Below are 21,949 nucleotides of genomic sequence, written 5' to 3' on the forward strand. Positions count from 1 at the left end.
GGTGGTGGTGGTGGTGTATGTATAACAAAGCATTCCTTTCAACCCACCACTAAGGAAATTCCAAGGGTTTTGGTACTTCTGGACCAGGAATTGGGGGCAAAATTCAGATATGGGGCTGGGGATGTAGCTCAGTGGTAGACCTCTTGCCTAGGATGCACAAAGTCCCAGCATCACAAGAATAAATGAAATAAATATTTAAAAAAGACCAAACATAGAGCTGAAGAGATGACTGGCTGTTCTTGCAGAAGACCCAGGTTCAAATCCCAGCACCCACATGGCAGCTAACAACCCTTGGTAAAGGGATCCAACACCTTCTTTTGTCCTCTGGGGGTACCGTACAGTGCACTTATACACATGCAGGCATAATAATACATAAAAGAGAGAGAGATAGAGAGATTTTAAAAAAGACCAAACATGTATTTCTTATTATATCATGATGTCATGAGAAGAAAGAGAAGATTAGTCATCTCTCTCCTCTGCTCCCGCCTGTGCTGGATAGCTTTAGTATCCACTTGACACACCTGGGTTGAGGGAGCCTCAATTGGGGAATTTCCTCTATTGGACTGGCCTGTGGCCATGTCTGAGGGGTATCTTCTTGATGAGTGATGTGGGAGGGCCCAGCCCACTGTGGGTGGTGCCACCCCTGGGCAGGTGGGCCTGTGTTGGATGAGAAAGCAGGCTGAGCAGGGGCCAGGAGAGCAAGCCAGTAAGCAGCGTTCCTCCATGGCCTGTGCTCCAGCTCCTGCTTCCAGGTTCCTGCCCTGAGTTCCTACCTTGGGCTCCCGGATGAACTGTGACCTGGGAGATGTAAGCTAAATAAACCTTTTCCTCCCCAAGTTGGTATTGGTCAGAGTGTTTTGTCACAGCAATGGAGAAACAAACAAGGACACCTCCCTTTCTTCCTCCCTCTCCTCTCCTTCCCTCCCTTTGTCTCTCCCTCCCCCCTTTCTCTCTCCCTCTCCTCCTCCTCTCCTACCTCCCTTCTTTTCTCTCCTTCTCTTACCCTGCTTCTCTGTCCCTCCCTCCTTCCCCCATTCCCTCCCTCTCTCCCTCAGTCCCTCAAGCAGCTGGCCCTGTCAGAGCTTGACTCCCAATAAAAGACCTTACCTTCATCTGAGATCAGATGCAACCGGTGCCCTGGGCTCTGATAACCCCACCTTTGGAGTTGTCCTCTGCTGGTGGCAGCTCCTGTGGCTTCTGAAGCCCTGGGTGGCAATGCTCAGGAAGCAGGTGGTACACTCAACAAGAAAGAGAGCATCCTAAAGATCCTATTTCAGAGGCCAGGGGTGAGGGAGAATCACAGAAGATACTGAAGTGCCCAGGCCTAGTGAGAGCAGAGAGTCTTCAGCATACCTTGGCTCTAAGATCAGCAAGAGAGGGAGTGTTTGCTGCAACCTGAGAGGGTCAGTGAGCTGTGTGGAGGAGGATGGTAAAGGGCTTGGAGGGACCAATGGAGAGCAGCAATACACACATGCACAGAGTCCCTTGCCCTGTTTGGCTTCTTAGCAGCCAAGGTCCTTAGGGATTATGGTGAAATCCTTCCTTATTTGGAAAACAGATTATTATGATGATTATCATCTCTCATCACTGAGTAGCAGCACATCTTTAAGAAAGATTGTGCTATATCTGGCACACGGGTCAAAGTCAGCTAGCTTCCGGTTTTTGTAACTAAAGTTTTCTTTTTTCTTTTTCTTTTATGTGTGTTTTGCCTATATGTATGTAAGTGCACCATTGTCCTTAGAAGCCAGAAGAGGGCATTGGATCCCCTGGAACTAGAGTTATAGAGGGCTGTGAGCTACCATGTAGGTGTTGGGAACCCAACCTGAGTCCCCTTCAAGAGTAGCCAGTATCTTAACCACTGAGTCATCTCTCCTGCCCCAAAAGAGTTTTTTTAAAACACCGCCCAATCATTCCTTGCCACTGTCTATGGCATTTAATCTTTTTATGGTCTTGGCACAGCCATGGCAGACTCCATTGTTGCTCAGGTTCCATTGCCCACAAAACCCAAAACATTTCTCTCTGCCGGTGCTAGTTTCAACTTAGGGAAGAAAGGGATTTGTTTCAGCTTAACAATTCCAGGTCAGAATGATCACCTTGGGTAAGTCAAGGCAGGATCTTCAAACAGCTGCTCATATCACATCCCAGTCGAGAGCAGAGAGAATTGGGTGCATGCGCACTTGCCTGCTTGTGCTCAGCTCAAAGTCTCCACTCTTCTACAGTTCACGACTCCCTGCCAAGGGAATGGTGCCACCTATAGTGAGGTCTTCTCACTTCAATTAACTTAAGACAATTCCCCACAGACATACACAGGCCAATCCCTCCTCCAGACTCCCGTCCCAGGCGATTCTATGTTGTATCAAGTTGACTGTTAAAACTACTCCTTTCACTGATCTTGACTAGAAGAAGAACCCCCGAGCTACACTGAGTGTACCAGGCAGGACCCACTGTAGAGTCAGTGGGCTTTATGTAAGGGAAAATGCTGATCTCTTGTTACAATTATGACAATAAAGATGATGGTGGCTGAACATGACTCCAGCATTGAGGCCCTTGTGAAGGACCAAATAGGACTGCACAGGCCACTAATTTCCTTGAGAAATGCACAGTGCATGAACACAGTGCCCAGTTGTTATCAATTCAGGGGTATGCTTTCGAGAGTCTTTACTCCAAAGACTGCTTATCTATGCTATATAGCTTGTTTTATATACTGTCATATGTCTGTGTCAGGAGTAAAATGGTGACAACAATTTCTTAAACAGTCACTCTTCCCCTTCCTTCCTTCCTTCCTTCCTTCCTTCCTTCCTTCCTTCCTTCCTTCCTTCCTTCCTTCCTACAGTCCTTCATTCCTTCATTCCTTCTTCCTTCTTTCCTTTCTGTGTGTGCTAGGAATTAAACACAGGGTCTCATACTAAGTAAGTGCTCTGTCATTACACCCAGCCTCTCTTCCATTTTGGAAACAGCCTTTATCTTTGCCATCTGCTGTATAGCAGGTGTGCAGTATACCTATGGGTTTCCTTTAGATGTTATACTGTTTTTGCTTTGTTTTTTAAAAAAGAGTTATTATTTTTAAGTGTGTGTGTATGTGTGTGTGTGTGTGTATGCATGTGCCTGTGGAGGCCAGAAGAGGGTGTCAGATTCCCTGGAACTAGAGATACAGGAGGTTCTGAGCCACCCATCCTGGGTGCTGGGTATCTTACCAGGGTCCTCTGCAAAAGCAAAAAGGGTCTCCGACCCCTTTGGGTTTGTTGTTGTTGCTTGTTTGTTTTGAAACAGGGTCTCTCTGTAGCTCCAGCTTGCCTGAAACTCCCTACGTAGTCTACTAGCCGAGGCTGGGCCTGATCTCACAGAGATCTGCATGCCTCTGCCTCCCAAGTGCTAAGATTAAAGGTATATGCCATCACGCCCAGCTCTCTTCTTCCTCTTCTTCTTCTTCTTCTTCTTCTTCCTCCTCTTCCTCCTCCTCCTCCTGCCCCCTCCTCCTCCTGCCCCCTCCTCCTCCTCCTCTTCCTCCTCCTCCTCCTCTTTCTTCTCAGCAAGTTTAGCAAACACTGAACTGGAGAATCTTTTTATTACACTGTAGGTTGGAGGAAGGTTTTATTATCACCCTGACAATACCATGAAATACAGAGGAAAATCCTTAACACCCCAAAAATTGAATTTCCCAGGGTAAGTACAGGAGTCTTCATTTCAGGATGGTCTCAGTTCTGCAAAATCACATGCACTAATAATCACAGGGCCATGTTGTCTGTGTGAAGGCCAGAGGCAAACCTTCAGGAGTTAGTTCTCCCCTTCTACCATGTGGGTCCTGGGAATGGAACTCAGGTCATCAGGCTTAGTAGCAAGCACCTTTACCCTCAGAGCCATCTCACTAGCCCCAATAATTTCCTTTTTAAGCAAGAACATCTTTCCAACCTAGTATGCATAGATTTTCCCCAAAACTTAATTCTTTCAAACCCAATTACACTTTTCTTTTTTCTTTTCTTCACTCTTCCTTCCCCCACTTCCTCCCCTTTTTCCTCCTCCTCTTCTTGCAGTGCTGGGTATGGAGCCAAGGGCCTCATACATGCCACAAGTGCTTTATCACTGAGCTACACCCCCAGCATACCACTGATTCCTTAATTTGATGATTATTGCAGGTGGCTGGGATATATTCAATGGTAGAAGACTTGCTGAGCATGTGACCCAGTGCCTCACCCCTCCACTAGAAAAAGAATTGTGGTTCTTTCTCATGTGCTCTGTGGGGTTTTTTTTCAGATAACCCAGGGTTCTGTCACTTCCTAGTTGTGGAGCTGAGCCAAGCTCTTCAACTTTCTGAGTGCAATTCTTCCTACGTAAAAAAATGAGAATTTGATAACATTACCTCCCAGAGTTTGAGAAGCATTGATGGTGAGAGATCAATCTAATAACAGTTCTTAGTAGTTTCTGCCTTGGTGTTTGCTGGGAGCAAACACTTCCCCAGTGCTTGCTAATGGTTTGGAGACTGGACTATTCTTTCTGCACAGTTCTATTATTTTCATATTCCTGTTTCTCTTCCCCGAGGTGATGTAATACCCGGCCATCTGCTTCTCCCTCATCTAAAAGCCACTGCCAGCCATGCTTTTCTGAAAGCCTCTTCCAGAACCCTGCAGGAAGTGCCCCTTGAGAGGCAGCGTGCTGGGCACAGTCCAAACGCCATGCCCAGCAATATGACCTTCAAGTCAATCTGCACAAAAACTTTGAAGAACAAGCTCTCATTCCTTGGTCTGGGACACAGGAATCATTTTAGTTACCAACAGATAAAGTGGCGAACTGACTGGTCTCCTTGCAGCAAGAAGATCCCGGGAGAAATTATTTACCCCTCCTGACTTAGTAAGCTCTTTCAATCGGTTGATACAGAGTTAACCTGTAACATTTGATTTCCTTTAAGAAGACAGGCTACTCAAACAGTAGATTGTTGGTTAAAATGAATAATGTTCTGGGAATGTAAGTCAGTTGGTAAAGTGCTTGCCTAGTATGCATGAGGCCCTGGGTTTAAACTCCTGTCTCAAATTTTTTTTAGTAAATATATAAATGATAAGGAAAGTTATGTGTATCAGCTCTGTTGTACTGGCTGTCAAGTGGGGTGAGCTACAGTCTCTCTAAGTCTCTACTTTGTTAGCCATAAAATGGGAAATTTAAAAAAAACTTCTGTTGTCACTTTAAGGATTCATTAACAAGCAATGAATTGTATATAAAGCCCCTACCACCTCACTATAAGTAGGTGAGCCAGGGAACTGTTAACTCGTATTGTTATGCATTGCCTTACTGTGTCATCACCATCATCATCACCATCATCATCACCATCATCATCACCATCATCATCAGAGTTGGATAACAGCAAACCCTGCCCACCACATTCCATTCCTCTTCATTTCCTTGTCTTTCAACCTTTCCCTATCTGCAGCACACTTTCTCTTCAGCCCAATCCTGTGGACTCTGACCTTAGGTGAACTGCTCCAGAGCTGGAACTGGTGGGGTCAGTGAGATGACTCAGCAGGTAAAAGTGCCTGCTGCCAAGTCTCACAACCTGAGTTCGATCCCTGGGCTCCGCTTGTGGAAGGAGAGAACACACTTCCAAAAGTTGCCCTCTGATCTCCTCTACCCACACCCAAATAAATGTTCTTTAAAAAAAAAAGAAAGAAAAAGGAAACCTGGAGTTGGAAGAGAACTTATGGAAAGACATCGGAAGTCTTGGATTGCTGAGCACTGTGACATGCACCTGTAGACCCAGCTTGAGTACAAGAGTTCCAGGCCAGTTGGAGTAAAGTCATGAGACATCATTTAGAGAAAAAGAAAAAGCCATGGACTGTGACTTGAGGAAGAAACTGAAGGCTGCCAGCAGCTCATAGTATCTGGAAAGATAAAATAATAAAGAAAGATAGAGCCAGAATCTCTCCACCAGATGATGCTAATCAGGAAGCATTTGAAGTAACAAGACTCACTTCATATAATCCAATTCTTCTGAAATATACTCACAAGATACTGGAAGAAGGATACAAAGGACGACTTTTAAAACTTTGAGTGGCCCCTGTGAGAGCCATAGATGGCCAGGAGTTACCTCTGGAGACTTTAGTTACACAATTTTTATCTTATTTACATATATCGTTGATACTGGTTGGATCATGGGATGACAAGTGCTAACTTTATTAAAGTCTTTACCCGACTGTAGTGGTATATGCCTGTAATCCCAACACTTGGGAGGCTGGGACAGCAGGACGGCCAAATTCAAGGCCAGCCTGGGCTATGTAGAGAACACCCTGTCTCAAAACAAAACAAAACAAAACAAAACAACCATAAAACTATGTGTATCTTTGGGTATCTTTTGGGTATCTTTGGCCAACAAGGGGGGAAATTTCTACTTCTTGAGTGCTCCACTTTAGAAGCTGCACATAACTCTACACTCCTGCACTCCAGCAGGACTTCTAATGTCTTTTGTAAGTTCTTTTCTAACTCCAGGTTTCCTCTCTTTCTTTCTTTCTTTCTTTCTTTCTTTCTTTCTTTCTTTCTTTCTTTCTTTCTTTCTTTCTTTCTTTCTTTCAAGTACATTTATTTGGGAGTGAGTATCCTCCTGTGTTATTTATTGTTTACAAATCATGAGGGTGACCGGGCAGCACGTCTTGTGCCCTAATTCATTGAAGCTTGGCCTCTGCCGCATGCTGAGGCAGCCTGGGCGGAGGTTTCAAATGTGTCATGAGGCTTTCCAGCCAAATTCCTCCTGTACCAACTTGAAAAACTCACTACAAAAATAGCCCTTACTGAGGCAGCCTGACCTGCTACAAAGACTTCCAAGCTTGGAGCAGGAATAAGAAGACTGCTACCCTCTTTTTCTGTTCTCTACTTTTCTTTTTCTTTCTTTTTTTTTGCATGTATGTGTGGTCTGCTTTTATGCCTATGGATTTGCTTTTATATGGTGTTTAAAATTGACCTTAAAAAATAAAAATTACAGCCAGGCATGGTGACACATGCCTTTAATCTCAGCATTCCAGAGGCAGAGGTGGATCTGTGAGATTGAGGCCAGCTTGGTCTATGTAGAGAGTTCCAGACCAGCTAGGGCTACAGGGAGACCCTGTCTCAAAAACAAAACAAAACATAGAAAGAGAAATTTAAAAAGTCATCCTTAAATTTGAGTCTCCCGTGTAAGAATAAATCTAAGTCCTTGGTGTGTAGTTGGGGTTAGTCCCGGGCCAGATACAGGGTTTAAAGAAAACAAAAGGAAGAGTCTTATCTTTTGTTCACTCAAGGGGTGGATTTGAGATTCTAAATCAAGCATTTGGAAGAGCTCTAGGAAAATCGTGGTGGTTAAGGGAGTTGGGGTTGGTTTGTGTTTAAGTCCTGACTTCAGGGATTTCAGGAGTTAATAATGGAGCTGGTAATTCAGTTTTTGAGGTTTTAAGCATCTTAAAAATTTAAGGAATATTTGTGGATTGAAAAAAAAAGGGATTAAAAATAAGAGCCTGGGGGCTTAGCTCAGTGGTAGAGTATACATGGTATGTGTGAGGCCCTGGATTCTATCTCCAGCTCAGACAATCAATCAATCAATCAATCAATTTAAGAAAGAGCAAACAAGGGCCGGCAAGATGGCTCCATGGGCAAAGGTGCTTGCTGCCGAGCCTGACAACCTAAGTTCAATCTCTGGGTCCCACATAGTGAAAAGAGAGAACAAAATTCTGCCAAGTTTTCCTCTGACCTTCACACACACACATACACACGCACACACTAAAACAAATATATATATATATATATATATTTTTTTTTGTCTTTTTGAGACGGGATCTCCTTGTAGCCCCAGCTGTCCTGGAACTCACTATGTAGACCAGGCTGGCCTCGAACTCACAAAGATCTGCCTGCCTCTGCCTCCCAAATGCTGGGATTAAAGGCATGTACCACCATGCCTAGCAAATACATATAATTTTTTAAAAAACTAAAAGAAAGAGCAATCAGCATAAAATTTGTGATAGATAACATAAAGGATATATATGCATAGTCTATTTATATCATATGCATTACATATGTATATATATTTTTTTGTAGTGCTAGGGCTGGAACGCAGGGCTTTGAACATAAATGGCAGGTGCTCTACCACTGCAATACATTTCCAGTCTTTGTGGTATCTTTTAAATGTCCATGTGGCAATGGGATACTTTTAACTTAAGGAGGGGGTGGGAACTATAACAAAAGGTAGTTATCTATTCACCAGTGGTCTAATTTATTATGACATGTGAATGCATAACCTTCCAGGTATTTGAGTGTGATGGGACACAACAAATCCAGACTTCCTTCCTGCTCTCTGTCTCCAGGGCTCCATGTACGAGCTAATACAACAACAATATCAAAGGTCTAAATCCGAGGCCTTTAAGGAATGTGAGCTTGGGGCCAAATATGCCTCCAGTCCCTGTCTCTGCTGTTCCCTGCTTGGCTCTGTCTGCTCTGGCCAGGTGACCTTGGGTGGGTAGTTGGACTTCTCTTGGGAGCACAGTTCTAATGGATAATACCTCATTGGCATTCATCCTATCCTGGTTTAGAGAATTCTATGCAGTGACTTGTATTGGACATTTGGTTTAGTGGGAGGTGTAGTAAATGCTCAATAAATATTAGCTCATGTCAGTCACTATTATTAGAGCTGAGATTCAACGCCCTGGCCAAAGTTCATTCATTTGGTCTGTGTGGCTCACTGCCCCACCCTAAGAGTTGGTTCCTTTCTTCCACCATGTGGGTTTCATGAATGGAACTCAGGTCATCAGGTTTGGTGGCAAATGCCTTACCCACTGAGCAATCCCACCAGTTCTTTATTGTATTTCTGCAACTAGAAGAGGCAGTGAGAAAACAAAGCATACATAGTTCATTCACCTTGGCCCTTCAATATTAGGTAACTATCACTTGTTTTGTTTTGTTTTGCTATAAAGAAGTCACACTGAGGTCAGAGATGGTGGTTCATGCCCGTAATCCCAGGATTTGGAGGTGGAAGCAGGAGGATTAGGAGTTCAAGGTCATCCTTGGTACGTGGTGCATTTGAGGCCAGGCCAACCTGGGTTCTATGAGACTCTCTTCAAAAGAGGGAAGGAGGGAGGGAGGGAGGGAGGGAGGGAGAGAGAGAAAGGAAGGAGGAAGGAAGGGAGGAAGGGAAGAAGGGAGGGAAAGAAAGAAAAAGAGAAAGTCAAAGGAAGGGCTGGAGATACAGCTCAGCATATGCATGTGGTTAGCATGCACGGGGCTCGGAGTTCATCCTTAGCACCTCATTAAAAAAATAAAATAAAAAGGCTGGTGTAATGGCTTACATCTATAATCCCAACACTTAGGAAGTAGAGGAAGGAGGATCAAGATCAGGTTGGTCTACATGGAGTTCCAGGCCAAGACTATGTAACAAGACACCGTCTCAAACAAATAAGCAAGAAAGTAAACAAGGAAAAAAAACCCCAAACCAAAACAACAACAAACAAAAAGGTGAAACTGAGATGAATACTTTTTCTTTTGAGACAGTATATTCCTGTGTAGCTCAAGATTGACTGGAACTCTCTCTGTTAGAGCCCAGGCTGGCCTCTAATCTGTGATTTTCTTGCCTCAACCGCCCTAGTGTTTGGATTAAAAAGCATGTATCGCCTGCTCCAGGTGAATATTTATTTATTTATTTATTTATTTATTTATTTATTTATTTATTTACGTGTGTGTGTATGACATGGCACTAGTGGAGTATGCTTTCTCCATCCACCCTTATGTGGATTCTGGGAATCGAATCTGGTCATTAGGCTTGCAGAGCAAGCACTTCAATCTGCTGAGCATCGTTGCTGACCCACCAGATGAATATTTTTGTGTCATCTTGCTCCGTATTTTAGATAATATACTTCCTCGCACCTGTTTCTTGAGTCCATATTGAGGGTCAGGTACTGTGCTGGGTGCCAGGGACAGATGGGGTACAGCTAGGACAGGTGTGTCCTTGGCCCTCACAGAACAGAATCCTAAGGGGCAGGCAGTGGATAAATGTGCAAAGAAACCTGACACTTGGAGATCATGACAGGGACTACCAAGGAAAGAAGCAGGGCGTGTGACAGCAGTGCCTAGCTTTTTTGGGCACAGAGCTCAGCATAAATCTTTATGGAAAGGTGACATGGGCAGGAGCCACCCTGGTTTACAACTTCAGGTTTAAGGACAGTTCCACTCCTGATCTTTTGCAAGCACAAGGCTTTCCCAAGTTAAATTTTGCACCCTAGGCATTATATAGTCACCTAAAAGCCAGTCCCAACCCTGACAGAACCTGGTATAGGAAGGCATTCCAGTCAGAGGGAGCAGCAGGTATAAATGCCCTAAGGCTGCAGGGTATGGTGGTGCAGGTCTGTCTGTAATACCAGCTCCTCAGGCTGAGACAGCAGAATCCCAAATTCAAGCAAGGTCTCCTTGAACTACAAAGTGAGTTCAAGGCCCTTGGGCAACTTAGTGACTGACATATGCTTCAAAATTGTCTTTAAAGATTTTTTTTATTAGTTTTTGTTTTTTTTGAGACAGAGTCTTCCAGTAGCCCCCACTGACCTGGAAGTTGCTATATAGACCAGGCTGGCCTCAGTCTCTCTGAGCTCTACCTGCTTCTGCCTCCTGAGTGCTAGGATTAAAGGTGTTCACCACCATGTCTTGCCTTTATTTTTTAATTAGTGTATCTATGTATGTATGTGTGTGGGTCTATGCACATGTGAGTGCAGGTGCCCACAGAGGCCAGAAGAGCTCAGATCTCCTGGAGCTGGAGTTACAGGTGATTGTGAGCTGCTAGACATGGGTGTGAGGAAAATAATTCAAGTCCTCTAGAAGAGCAGAGTGTGCTCTTAACTGTTAAGCCAGCTTTCCAGCCCCTGTCCCAAAATTAAAAACAAAAAAATAAAAAGATGGTTAGGAATACAGCTCAGTGGTAGAGTACTAGCTTATTCTGCAAGAGGCCCTGTGTTCAATCCCCAGTGCCACTAAAACAAACAAACAAGCCCAGCTGCTGGGGAGAAGTGTGTTCCAGGAATGGAGAAGAATGGAGTGGAGAAATGTTATTAGAGCCGGAGAGGCAGAATCATCAGAAGGCACAGGGAGAAACCTTGAAGACCTTGTGCACTCATATTTGACATGAACAGTTTTTTTTTTTTAAATGTGTATGCATATATTGCCTGCTTGTAGGTAAGTGCACCTGTGTCGTCCAGTGCCCATGGAGGACAGAAGAGGCTGTCGGGTCCCCTGGAACTGGAGTTGCAGGCAGTTGTTAGCTGCCATGTGGGTGCTGGGATTTGAACCCGGGTCTTCTGCAAGAGCAACGAGTGTTCTTAACCACTGAGCTATATCTCCAGCCCCGACACGAACAGTTTAAAATACCTAGCTAGTAGTAAAAACAAGCCTCCGAGAGCTGGAGAGATGGCTCAGCAATTAAGAATGCACACTGCTCTTGCAGAGGACCCAAGTTCAGTTCTGAGCATTCCTGTGAGGCTCCTCACAACTGCCTGTAACTCCACCTCCAGGGGAATCTATCCAATGCCTCTGGTCTCTAAAGGGCACCTGCATGCACGTGCACATATGCACACACCCATACACATAACTAAAAATAAAAAGAACAAAACTCCCAATCAGCCCTACCTTCTGCCCCACAGTGGTTTAGTATTACCTTTATAATCCACAGGGTTGGGAAGTGGGGTTGAGGGCTGGAGATACAGCTCAGCATATGCATGTGGTTAGCATGCACGGGGCTCGGAGTTCATCCTTAGCACCTCATTAAAAAAATAAAATAAAAAGGCTGGTGTAATGGCTTACATCTATAATCCCAACACTTAGGAAGTAGAGGAAGGAGGATCAAGATCAGGTTGGTCTACATGGAGTTCCAGGCCAAGACTATGTAACAAGACACCGTCTCAAACAAATAAGCAAGAAAGTAAACAAGGAAAAAAAACCCCAAACCAAAACAACAACAAACAAAAAGGTGAAACTGAGATGAATACTTTTTCTTTTGAGACAGTATATTCCTGTGTAGCTCAAGATTGACTGGAACTCTCTCTGTTAGAGCCCAGGCTGGCCTCTAATCTGTGATTTTCTTGCCTCAACCGCCCTAGTGTTTGGATTAAAAAGCATGTATCGCCTGCTCCAGATGAATATTTATTTATTTTATTTATTTATTTATTTATTTATTTATGTGCCTTTACCTGCCCTCCAGGGGAATCTATCCAATGCCTCTGGTCTCTAAAGGGCACCTGCATGCACGTGCACATATGCACACACCCATACACATAACTAAAAATAAAAAGAACAAAACTCCCAATCAGCCCTACCTTCTGCCCCACAGTGGTTTAGTATTACCTTTATAATCCACAGGGTTGGGAAGTGGGGTTGAGGGCTGGAGATACAGCTCAGCATATGCATGTGGTTAGCATGCACGGGGCTCGGAGTTCATCCTTAGCACCTCATTAAAAAAATAAAATAAAAAGGCTGGTGTAATGGCTTACATCTATAATCCCAACACTTAGGAAGTAGAGGAAGGAGGATCAAGATCAGGTTGGTCTACATGGAGTTCCAGGCCAAGACTATGTAACAAGACACCGTCTCAAACAAATAAGCAAGAAAGTAAACAAGGAAAAAAAACCCCAAACCAAAACAACAACAAACAAAAAGGTGAAACTGAGATGAATACTTTTTCTTTTGAGACAGTATATTCCTGTGTAGCTCAAGATTGACTGGAACTCTCTCTGTTAGAGCCCAGGCTGGCCTCTAATCTGTGATTTTCTTGCCTCAACCGCCCTAGTGTTTGGATTAAAAAGCATGTATCGCCTGCTCCAGATGAATATTTATTTAATTTATTTATTTATTTATTTATTTATTTATGTGCCTTTACCTGCTGTGCCATCTTACCAGTCCCACACATCTGATTTTTATTTAATCATTAAGGATTTCTATTAGTAGATTTATTAATCCCTCTTAACATCCCTAAGAATTCAGTACAATCAATATCATCTCTATTTCACAGTGAGTTGGGGGCTTGCCAGCATCCTCTACTTCTATTCTTTGCGGAGTCAAAATTTGAACTCAGACTCTTTCTCTGACATCATTTTGTAATTTGAAAAGGTTAAAGGGGACCTGTGAACATTTTCTTAAGAATCAAAGTTTCTGGTTATTCTGTGGCTAATCAATTGAGGATCTGAATAATTGAGAGAATATGTTCACGGCAACATTTGGATCAACTATGTAAGGAAGGCTAAACAATTAATGGGACACATCAGCCATTTCTTCATGGGTCCCAAAGAGGAGGAGGCAGGATTCATTCACCTGGAGCGTAAAGAACCCGAGGAAAAGAGCTGGGGATGTGGCACAGTTGGTAGAGTGCTTGCCTAGCATGCATGAGGCTTTAGGTCAACCCCTAGCACTGCATATAATCAGTTTAGCCTCAGCTACATGAGACTGTCTCAAATTACCACCACCACCACCACCACCACCACAGGCAACCCATTTTCAAGACCCCCTCTCTGCGGCTATTCAAACTTCTCCATAAAGCTTGTTTACTCTTAACAAAAAATCGGAGGGAAAGAATCTAGAGATGTTCAGAATACAGAACGAAGAAGTGGCACTGGGAGAAGGACATCTCTGCTCAGACTGAAATATTACTAATCACTCAGGGAGAGGGGACAGAGGCAGGTGGATTTATGAGAGTTCAAGGCCAGCCTGGTCTACGTAGGGAGTTCCAGGCCAGCTAAGGCTACAGGGATACCTTGTCTCAGAAAAACCAAACAACAACAATAATAAAATAAAATAAAATAAAAACTACTATATTATTGAAGTAATAATATTCTGTTAGGGTGCTGGGGATTGAACCCAGGGCCTCGGACATCCTAGGTAAATGAATGCTCTACCACTGAGCTACTTTTCCAGGTCCATTATGTTTGTTTTTATAGTGGTTGAGTGACCTATGCTTTGGTCTGGCCAAGTCCTAGAGAGAATTTCTGTGTTGAGTCAAACAGCACTCTTTCGGAAGTTTCCCCCTCCTTTTGCAATGGGAGGGTAGCAGTGGGGTTGTGTGGGATGACAGGGTGAGGAAGAGGGAGAAGGAAGAAAAATCATTTGGCCCTTAGTGAGAGATTCGTGGGCATACTTGAGCAGAAGGTTGAAGGGCCCCAGCCGTGTCTTCCTGGTATTAATCTCAAAATGAAGTACTTTTGGTAACATTTGGGGGAATTTGTATGCAGCATAGTGACCCTGAATTTCTGATCTTCCTGCTTCCACCTCCAGAGAGCTAGGATTTCACACATATGCCACCATGCTGAGTTTATGCAGTGCTGGGCATTGAACCCGGGGTTTGGTGTATGCTAAGCAAGCACTCTTCCAATATGCCCATCCCCTGGTAACAATTTTGAATTACATTAAGTGATATAACTTTCTCCCTAGAACGCAAAAATGATAGGCTAAAACTCATGCCGACAAGGCTTAGATACTTGTTTGATGTGCATTTTGGCCACATTTTAAAGTAAGTGTCTGTGGTTTGGGAATATAGCTCAGTCCTTAAGTTGTTTGCTTTGTAATCACAAGAACCTGGATTCGAGTGGTGCCACCCACTTGTAATTCCAGTTTAGGGAGGTTGAGACAGGTGGATCCCTGGGACTCGTGGGCAGACATAATCCCAGGCCAATGAGAGACCCTATCTCCAAAAAAAGGTTGTTGGAGATTGAGGAACCCGGGGCCTCCACATGTGTACACACGTGCATGTACACGGCTACCCACAACTTTATCTGCATTCACACGTGCTGGATGCTTTAGCAAGTTCTGGCGGAGTTTGTGGGGTGCGGCTTGCCCCCTCAGGAGGGCAAGTGCTAGGTTGAGAGGACTTCACAGCACAGTTCACGTGGCAGGAAATTGTTGTTGTTGGTTTTCACGTTGTGACGAAAGGTGTCAGGACTCGATGACACTTGGAGTGGGGGCTGGGATGGCGACGACCCACTTTCCCCTCCTCGATCTCGGCATCTTCACTTTTTCTCTCCGGGAATGGCGGGCAGGTGGGCGCACTTGAGCACCGCGGACATGTCCGTGAGCGCGCGCACGCGAGGGCCCCTCCCGCAGCCCTCCATTGGACGCCTGTTTACACCTGACGCCGGGCCCTCGGAGAGTGCGGGAGATCGCGTGTAGACGCCGGGGTTGCGATCCCCTCTCCCATGATCCCCTGCGGCGGGGCCCCAAGCCTCCGCTCCGAGCTCTCTCCCAAGCCCCAGCCCTTAGCCCCACTAAGCCGCGCCCGCAGACAAGACCCCGCCCCTCTCGTAGAAGCCCAGCCCTTCTAATTCCCCAGGCTCCGGTCCCGCCCCTCTCCCGAAGCTCCGCCCCCTCCCCAGGCTCGGAGGGATTCTGCCCCACCCGTCGGAGACGATCCCGCCCCCTTTGCCAGAGCCCCGCCTTGACCTCAGGAGGGGCGGTGCAAGGCCCCGCTTTCAGACCAGGCTCACCCCATCGCCCCGCCCCTCTCCCCCTGGCACTGCAAGTACCGGCACCGCCCCTCGTTCCCAGCATGCCGTGCGGCAGCGGCGGCGCGGCGGGCGGAGCTGGGAGGCGGGGAAGCCGTGGCCGTGTGAGCGTGAAGAGCCGTCGCCACCGCCTCCTCGCCGTCCTCGTCCTCCTGGGCCCCAGCGTCGCGGGCCGCGTACGGCCCTGGAAGAGACGTCGCCTCCCCTGCCTCCGCCTCCCGCTTCTGCGCTGCGGGCTCCGGCGGAACCCGGAACGGCCGTCCGCCTCCCCCGCCCTCCGCCTCCTCGGCTTCCTCCTCAGCCCCGGGCCGGAGCGGAGTGTCGGTGGCGGCCGGTTCAGGCGGCGACTCGCGCTTCTTCGGGCGGCGGCGCTTGGCCATGTCGTGTCGGGGAAGGTAATGAGCCGCAGAGCCCCGGGGTCTCGGCTGAGCAGCGGCGGCGGCGGCGGCACCAAGTATCCGCGGAGCTGGAATGACTGGCAACCCAGGTGGGTGACTGCGCCGAGCCCCCTCCCGGCCGTCCGGCCCCTGCTCGCCGAGCCCCCGGGCCACAGGCCTTAGGGCCGCGGGGCTGGGAGGCGCGGCCTAGGCCCGCCGCCCCTTGGAACCGGGCGCGGCTTCCTGGGTCTCCTCCCGGCCGGGTCGAGGAGGAAGGCCTCGGGGAGCCGAGGCCCAAGTGCCTCCCGCTGCCTGCCTGTGAGCCCGAGGGCTGGAGCCGGCACCCACGGCGCCCGGCGGAGGCACTGGCTCGGGGAGGGTGGAGGAGGACGCCTGGGAGTGGTGGGGGGACGTGCACTTTCTCTCCAAGTTGCGATTTGAGGTGGAATACCCTGAGACTCCAGAACCCTCCGCGACTCACGTGCTTCCCTGGTCCCTCACTCTTCCCTGAGTCCCACGCGAGAGATCACCGCAGCCTTGCTCTCCCGCACTCCCACGTGTTAATTCATATTTTAAAAAGCCCCAACCTCCCACTGAGCCCCTCTTTGGCTTTAGGCAGGACGTTAGTCGGCCAGAAGAAAGAGATTGTGTGGCTGTTAACGGAATCGACCTACTCTAGTCCTGGGAAATTTAAAGTTTTATCCTAGTGCAGAGCAGTTTTTCTGGTGAATAGAAGTTCACCTGGACACTTGGGAGTGAACTTGGGGCACTCAGGAGTACAGAAATTTCCTCTTGCCTGGAGGAGTTGATCTCAGACTGCTTTGGGACCTGGCTGAATTTGAAATATTAGGAGCATTAACTTGAAAAACTTACTCCCCATGTCTTTCTGATTATGGGCCAGTTGTGCTTAATTTAGGATTTATTGTTTCTTTGTGTCAAGAACTTCCTAAATGTATATGTCTGTATTTTAGTGTTAGTTGAATCAGTCTTTGGAGCACATTCACATTGTAATTGTCCAGAAATTGGCTGTAGATGGAAAACACACGCGTTATTGGGGCATCTTTTGCCGTCTAGTAGATACTCCTACTAATTTAAGAATTGTTTGGAAGTGGAAAATTTCATAAGACATTAGAATGTAACATTTAAAAAATTGGCAGAAAAATTGAAGTAATCTTTGACTAATCCAGGTAAACGTATTTTATTTAATGTGTGTTTCTAAATACAACTGATTTTTGTGACTAAATGATTTTAAAAATGAAAGCCTGAGTTAGAATTCATATGAAGCAGTTAACCAGCTTTGACTTTTCCTGTGTAAGGGTTTGTGAAGTGCTTTAAAATAAAACAAGTTGACTAGTTATCTAAAATGGACATGCTTGTTTTCACCTTTATTGAAATGTGTGAAATTTGTTTTTAAGCAACTAACACTCTAGGTGATGGGTGGAACTTGAACTTGACCTTTGAGAGCTCTTGTTTAACAGATGATTTTTCTCCTACTTTTCAGCATCTGTGAGCTGATTATTTAAGAGAATTTAATGATCCTTTAGAGGACTAAAATGCCCTTGTAATTCTAAAAAAAGGGGTAGTAGAGTTCTAGACGCATGCTTGGGGGTCACCTGACTTCCTAGCTGACAGGTAGAAAGTGGAATAGCTTATATAGTTCCGGAATATGTCCACAGGTTGCTAATACTTTCTGTGCTTGTTTCAGGTGCTTTTCTTTCTGGCTGTGAGAGAGTGTGTGTGTGGGGGATAGAAGCTCTTTATGGAGCTGAGCTCTGTAACAGTTACAGAAGGCAATACCTAGGTAGTAGATAGTCTGAGATGTGCAAGATTTGCAAGGTCACCATTGTTGATTTGCTAAGTAGTCAGAAAAATCTCAAGATGTTTGCTAGGCCATAATTTTCTTAATAAAATTTGGGGTTATTCTGTCCCGTTTGTTCAAAAAGGTAACACACAATGGTTAACTGACAGAATGGAGGTTGATCCTCCTACTTGGTTAAAGTTAGTTACTTTATTTTACCAAACATTTTTAAGTGCAGGAAGACTGTAATTCACCCAAAGCTTTTTTTTTATTATTATTATTTTTTTAATGTTTACTTATTTGTGCATGGGAGCACACTTGATTGCCAAGGCAAGTAAATGAAAGTCAGTGAATGATCCACTTAAGTCTATTCTCAGCTTCTCCCGTTTGGGCTTCTGGGGATTGAATTCAGGTAGTCAGGCTTTACCTGATGAGCCATCTTGATGATAGCCCTCCTCTGATTTTTTTTCCCTTGTCTTTTTTGAGAAAGGGTAGCTTAGGGTGGTCTTGAACTCACTGTGTAGCTTAGAATGACCTTGAACTCCTGATCCTCCTGCCTGTACCTCTCAGGTGTGGGTTTTATAAGTGTGTATCACCATGTCCACCTTCATTTTGAATGATCTTAATTTTTTAAAAAAATTGTTTTTGCTTTTTATGTACCTAATTTTTTTTTTTTTTTTTTTTTTGAGGAGGGTGTTATCTATTTTCCTTGATTTGGGCTTTTGAGAAAGTAGGATTTACAAAAGCAATTCTTGGCTGGGGCATTTCTGAAGAAGCCCTGGATTTGATTCCCAGCACTACATAACTAGGGTGTGTAGCTTGTGGCTATAATCCCAGCACTGGGGATGTGGAGATAGGAAGGTTAGAACTTCAAGGTCGGGGCTGGAGAGATGGCTCAGCCGTTAAGAGCACTGACTGCTCTTGCAGAGGACCTGGGTTCCATTCCCAGCACCCACATGGCGGCTACGAACCATCCTTAACTCCAGTTCCAGGGGAATTCGAAGCCGCCTTCTGACCGCCACAGCATTGCATGACATGGTGCACTCAACATACATGCAGGCAGTACACTAATACACATAAAATAAAAATAATAAAATATTAAAAAAAAAAGTTCAAGGTCATCTTGATTTACATAGTTTGAGACCAGCTTGGGCTCCCCGTCTCAAACAAAAAAAACAACAAAGCAGTTGTCTCCCTCTTTTAATCTTAGCTTGCCAGTTAGTTGGGAAGAACGTGTGGTTGAGTCAGTCAAAGTTGACGGAATACCTTATAGATACTGACAGGAAGTGTCTCAGGTGACTGAATAGACTAGTGTCTTAAGGCAATAGAGCAAATTTGTAGATGGGCTTCACCAGAAACTTACCTTTAGGAGTAAGCATTTACAGAGCACTGGCTTATGTTCTTCCTTTTCAGTAATGTACTGTTAACATTTTAGAATGTTTAGGGTGCTGCATACCTCTCATCAGTACTTGGGAGGCAGAGGGGGTGAGAGATGATTGTAAGTTCCAGGTTATAATAGCAAGACAATCCTACAAAGAAGAAAAGAATGATTAGGCAAATAAGTGATATTTGGTTAGTCTTATAATTACTTGCAATCTGTGACTATCCCAGACAAAAAGTTGACAGGTTTTGGGATTCTCTGAGTGTCTGGGTCATCCCCCCCCATACAGAGAAACAGGAATGCTACCTTTTAGATCACTTTCTGTTGAAAAGAGACTTACACTGCCAATAGCTAAACCATCATTTTCCTGATTTTATTTTAGAAAAGAATCCAGTTGCACCCAAAGACAGAAATCAGAATGCTTAAATTTTTTTTGGGGGGGGGCTGAGATATCTCAACAGGTAAAGGTGCTTACCACCAAGCTTGGTGACCTGAGTTTGATCCCCAGAACCCACCATGTGGTAGAAGGAGAGAATGACTCCCCCAAGTTGTCCTCCATACACAAGAGATAATGTAAAAAAATATTTTTAACATAGGATCTCAGATAGCCCAAGTTGAGCTTGAATTTGCTGGTAGCTGAGATTGACCTTGATGCTATTATTTTCACCTCCTGAGTACTGGGGTTACAGTCATGTGCCATGTGTCGAGCTAGAACACTGTTTTAAGGTTAATTTTTTTTTTTTTTTTTAAAGTGGGCTGGGGAGATGGGCTCATCAGTTAGGAAGGCTTGCTGTGATTCCAGAGAATCGGTTCCCAGCACCCATTGTTGGGTAGCTTACAACCATCTGTAACTCTAATTCTAGGGGATCCAACATCCTCTTCTGGACTCTCAAGAGCACCTGCGTGGACATGGCATACACACATAGATAAATAAAAATCTTTTAAAAAAGCATTCAGTAGATTTTATTTCTACACTTGGAAGTCTTAGGGTCCTATTTAACAGATACGTATTGTTATATATTGGGTGTCTTGTTGTGCCCGAGTTTTATCTGTCCAGACTTTCCTTTTTTGGAGATGGGGGTCTTGCTCTGCAACCCAAGTCACCTCAAACTTCAGGTCCTCCTCCATCAACCTTCTAGACTTCTAATGGGTGGATGAAACTGATTATTAGAATTAACTACCATTTTTAGTAGACTGTAGATTGATCAAAGTTCTCAAAAATACAACGTCCCATGTGACAGACCAAAAGATGGAATGTGAAATTAGAGTCAGATACTAGTATGTCTGATATGAGAAGTTGGGTTTTATGTTTGGAGACAAGGGTCTTGTAGTCCAGGCTGGCCTTGATTTTCCTGCCTCAAATCAACCTGTGGAATGCTGGGATTACAGGCTGAAGCTGGATTTTTTTTTTTTTTCTTCGTTCTGTTTGTTCTGTTTTTGTTTTGCAACAAGGTCTCTGTGTAACCCCATCTGGCCTGGAACTTGGTTATGTAGACCAGGTTGGCCTTGATCTCACTGAGATCCGCCTGCCTCTGTCTCCCAAGTGCTGGATGTGTGCCACCATGGTCTTTTTGAGACAGGGTCTCCTTATAGTCCCAGCGGGCCTGAAGAAGCTGAATTTTTGAAACGAGAATTGTCTGTTTTCACCTTTTTGTGAGTTTGTACTGTCTGATGTCCATAGGTACATAATATGCTGAAATACAAGTCACATATTTCATCACTGTTAATTGAACTTTAAATAGAATTTAATGAATATTTATTTACATGTATGTATGTATGTATGTATGTATGTCAGTATGTCAGTATGTATGTAAGTCAGTTGGGTCTATTTTCCCAAGCTAGACCTGAACTCCTGGACTCAGCCTCCCAAGTAGCAGGAGCCCCAGCCACCATACTCGATTATCAGGTCTACATTTCTGAGTACACTAAGAGTTTTCAGCCAGTTGTATATATATTTTTAAAGGGAAGTTAACATTTTCATTATAAACCAAAGCATTGTGAAACACTGTGTGTTGGGGGGTAGGGAGCATGTGAATCATGGTATCTGTGGAGGTAAGACAAATTTGTGAAGTTGGTTCTCTCCTTCCACCTTTGTGAGGGGAGTTGGAACTCCGGTCCTGTACATGGAAAGTGCCTTTTCCCCCACTGAGCATCTTGCTGGCCCTTAGTTCTTTTTAAAATTGGAGTGTGACTGAAATTACTGTTCTAAATTTTAAGTAAAAGATTGTGAAATACTCTTAACTCAGTGAAAATGTTCTCATCAGTAAATACTGATATTTTAAAGGAGTATTTATGAAAAAAATAAGCCTATTTATTGGACTGGAGAGAGAGCTCAGCAGAGGACCCAAGTTGAGTTCCCAGCACCCACATGGTGACTCTGTAACTCCAATTAGAGGGGATCTCACTCCCTCTTCTGGCCTCCATGGGCATTTCACACACATGGTGCACTTATATACATGCAGGCAAAACACTCCTATATATGAAATAAAAGTAAGTAAATCTTTTAAAAAGCTAACCAGTGTCCAGTCTACAAAGAGGAGAGATAACACAGAGGAATCATTTCCTCCATGCTTCCAAGTGAAGTCAGCTATGGTTGAGCAGGACCTTTGAGTTATCTTCATATAGGCAGAACTGGTAAAAGAAAGGAGCCAGGGGCTCCTCCTAAGTCCATGTTACCCTTGAGGAACAGATCCTCAAATGACCTTAAGAGTAAAAATAAATTGGTTTATTTGGGCCAATGTAGGGTCTTAAACACCTGAAAGGAAAGTATAACCAAAGATTAAAGGGGCCAATATAATTTCTTAAGAGTCCATATGTATAGCTAAAGGCTACATAGCAAGAAACAATGCCAGACAGGAGATACCTTTCTTTGAGTTATTGGCCAGGGCGGCCCAAAAGACTCCCAGACAGTAACCCAGCATAGAAC

At 44.8% G+C, this 21,949-nt stretch overlaps 1 protein-coding gene across 2 annotated transcripts in view; it reads left to right on the forward strand.

Annotated features, from left to right (window-relative positions):
• Positions 1 to 15,522: 15,522 nt before the first annotated feature.
• Smg1 (SMG1 nonsense mediated mRNA decay associated PI3K related kinase) overlaps positions 15,523 to 21,949 on the forward strand; it is a 108,603-nt gene continuing 102,176 nt past the window's right edge. Inside the window, exon 1 of one of the 2 annotated variants that reach the window (XM_008826929.3) lies at positions 15,523 to 15,954. In XM_008826929.3, the coding sequence (XP_008825151.1) occupies positions 15,866 to 15,954 (89 nt within the window). In that variant the 5' untranslated portion in view covers positions 15,523 to 15,865. The remainder of the gene's footprint in view (positions 15,955 to 21,949) is intronic. The other variant, XM_029560539.1, reaches the window with a different exon arrangement.

This window comes from Nannospalax galili, unplaced genomic scaffold, assembly GCF_000622305.1.
Source record: "Nannospalax galili isolate Female #2095 unplaced genomic scaffold, S.galili_v1.0 scaffold172, whole genome shotgun sequence".
Classification (NCBI taxonomy): Eukaryota; Metazoa; Chordata; class Mammalia; order Rodentia; family Spalacidae; genus Nannospalax; species Nannospalax galili.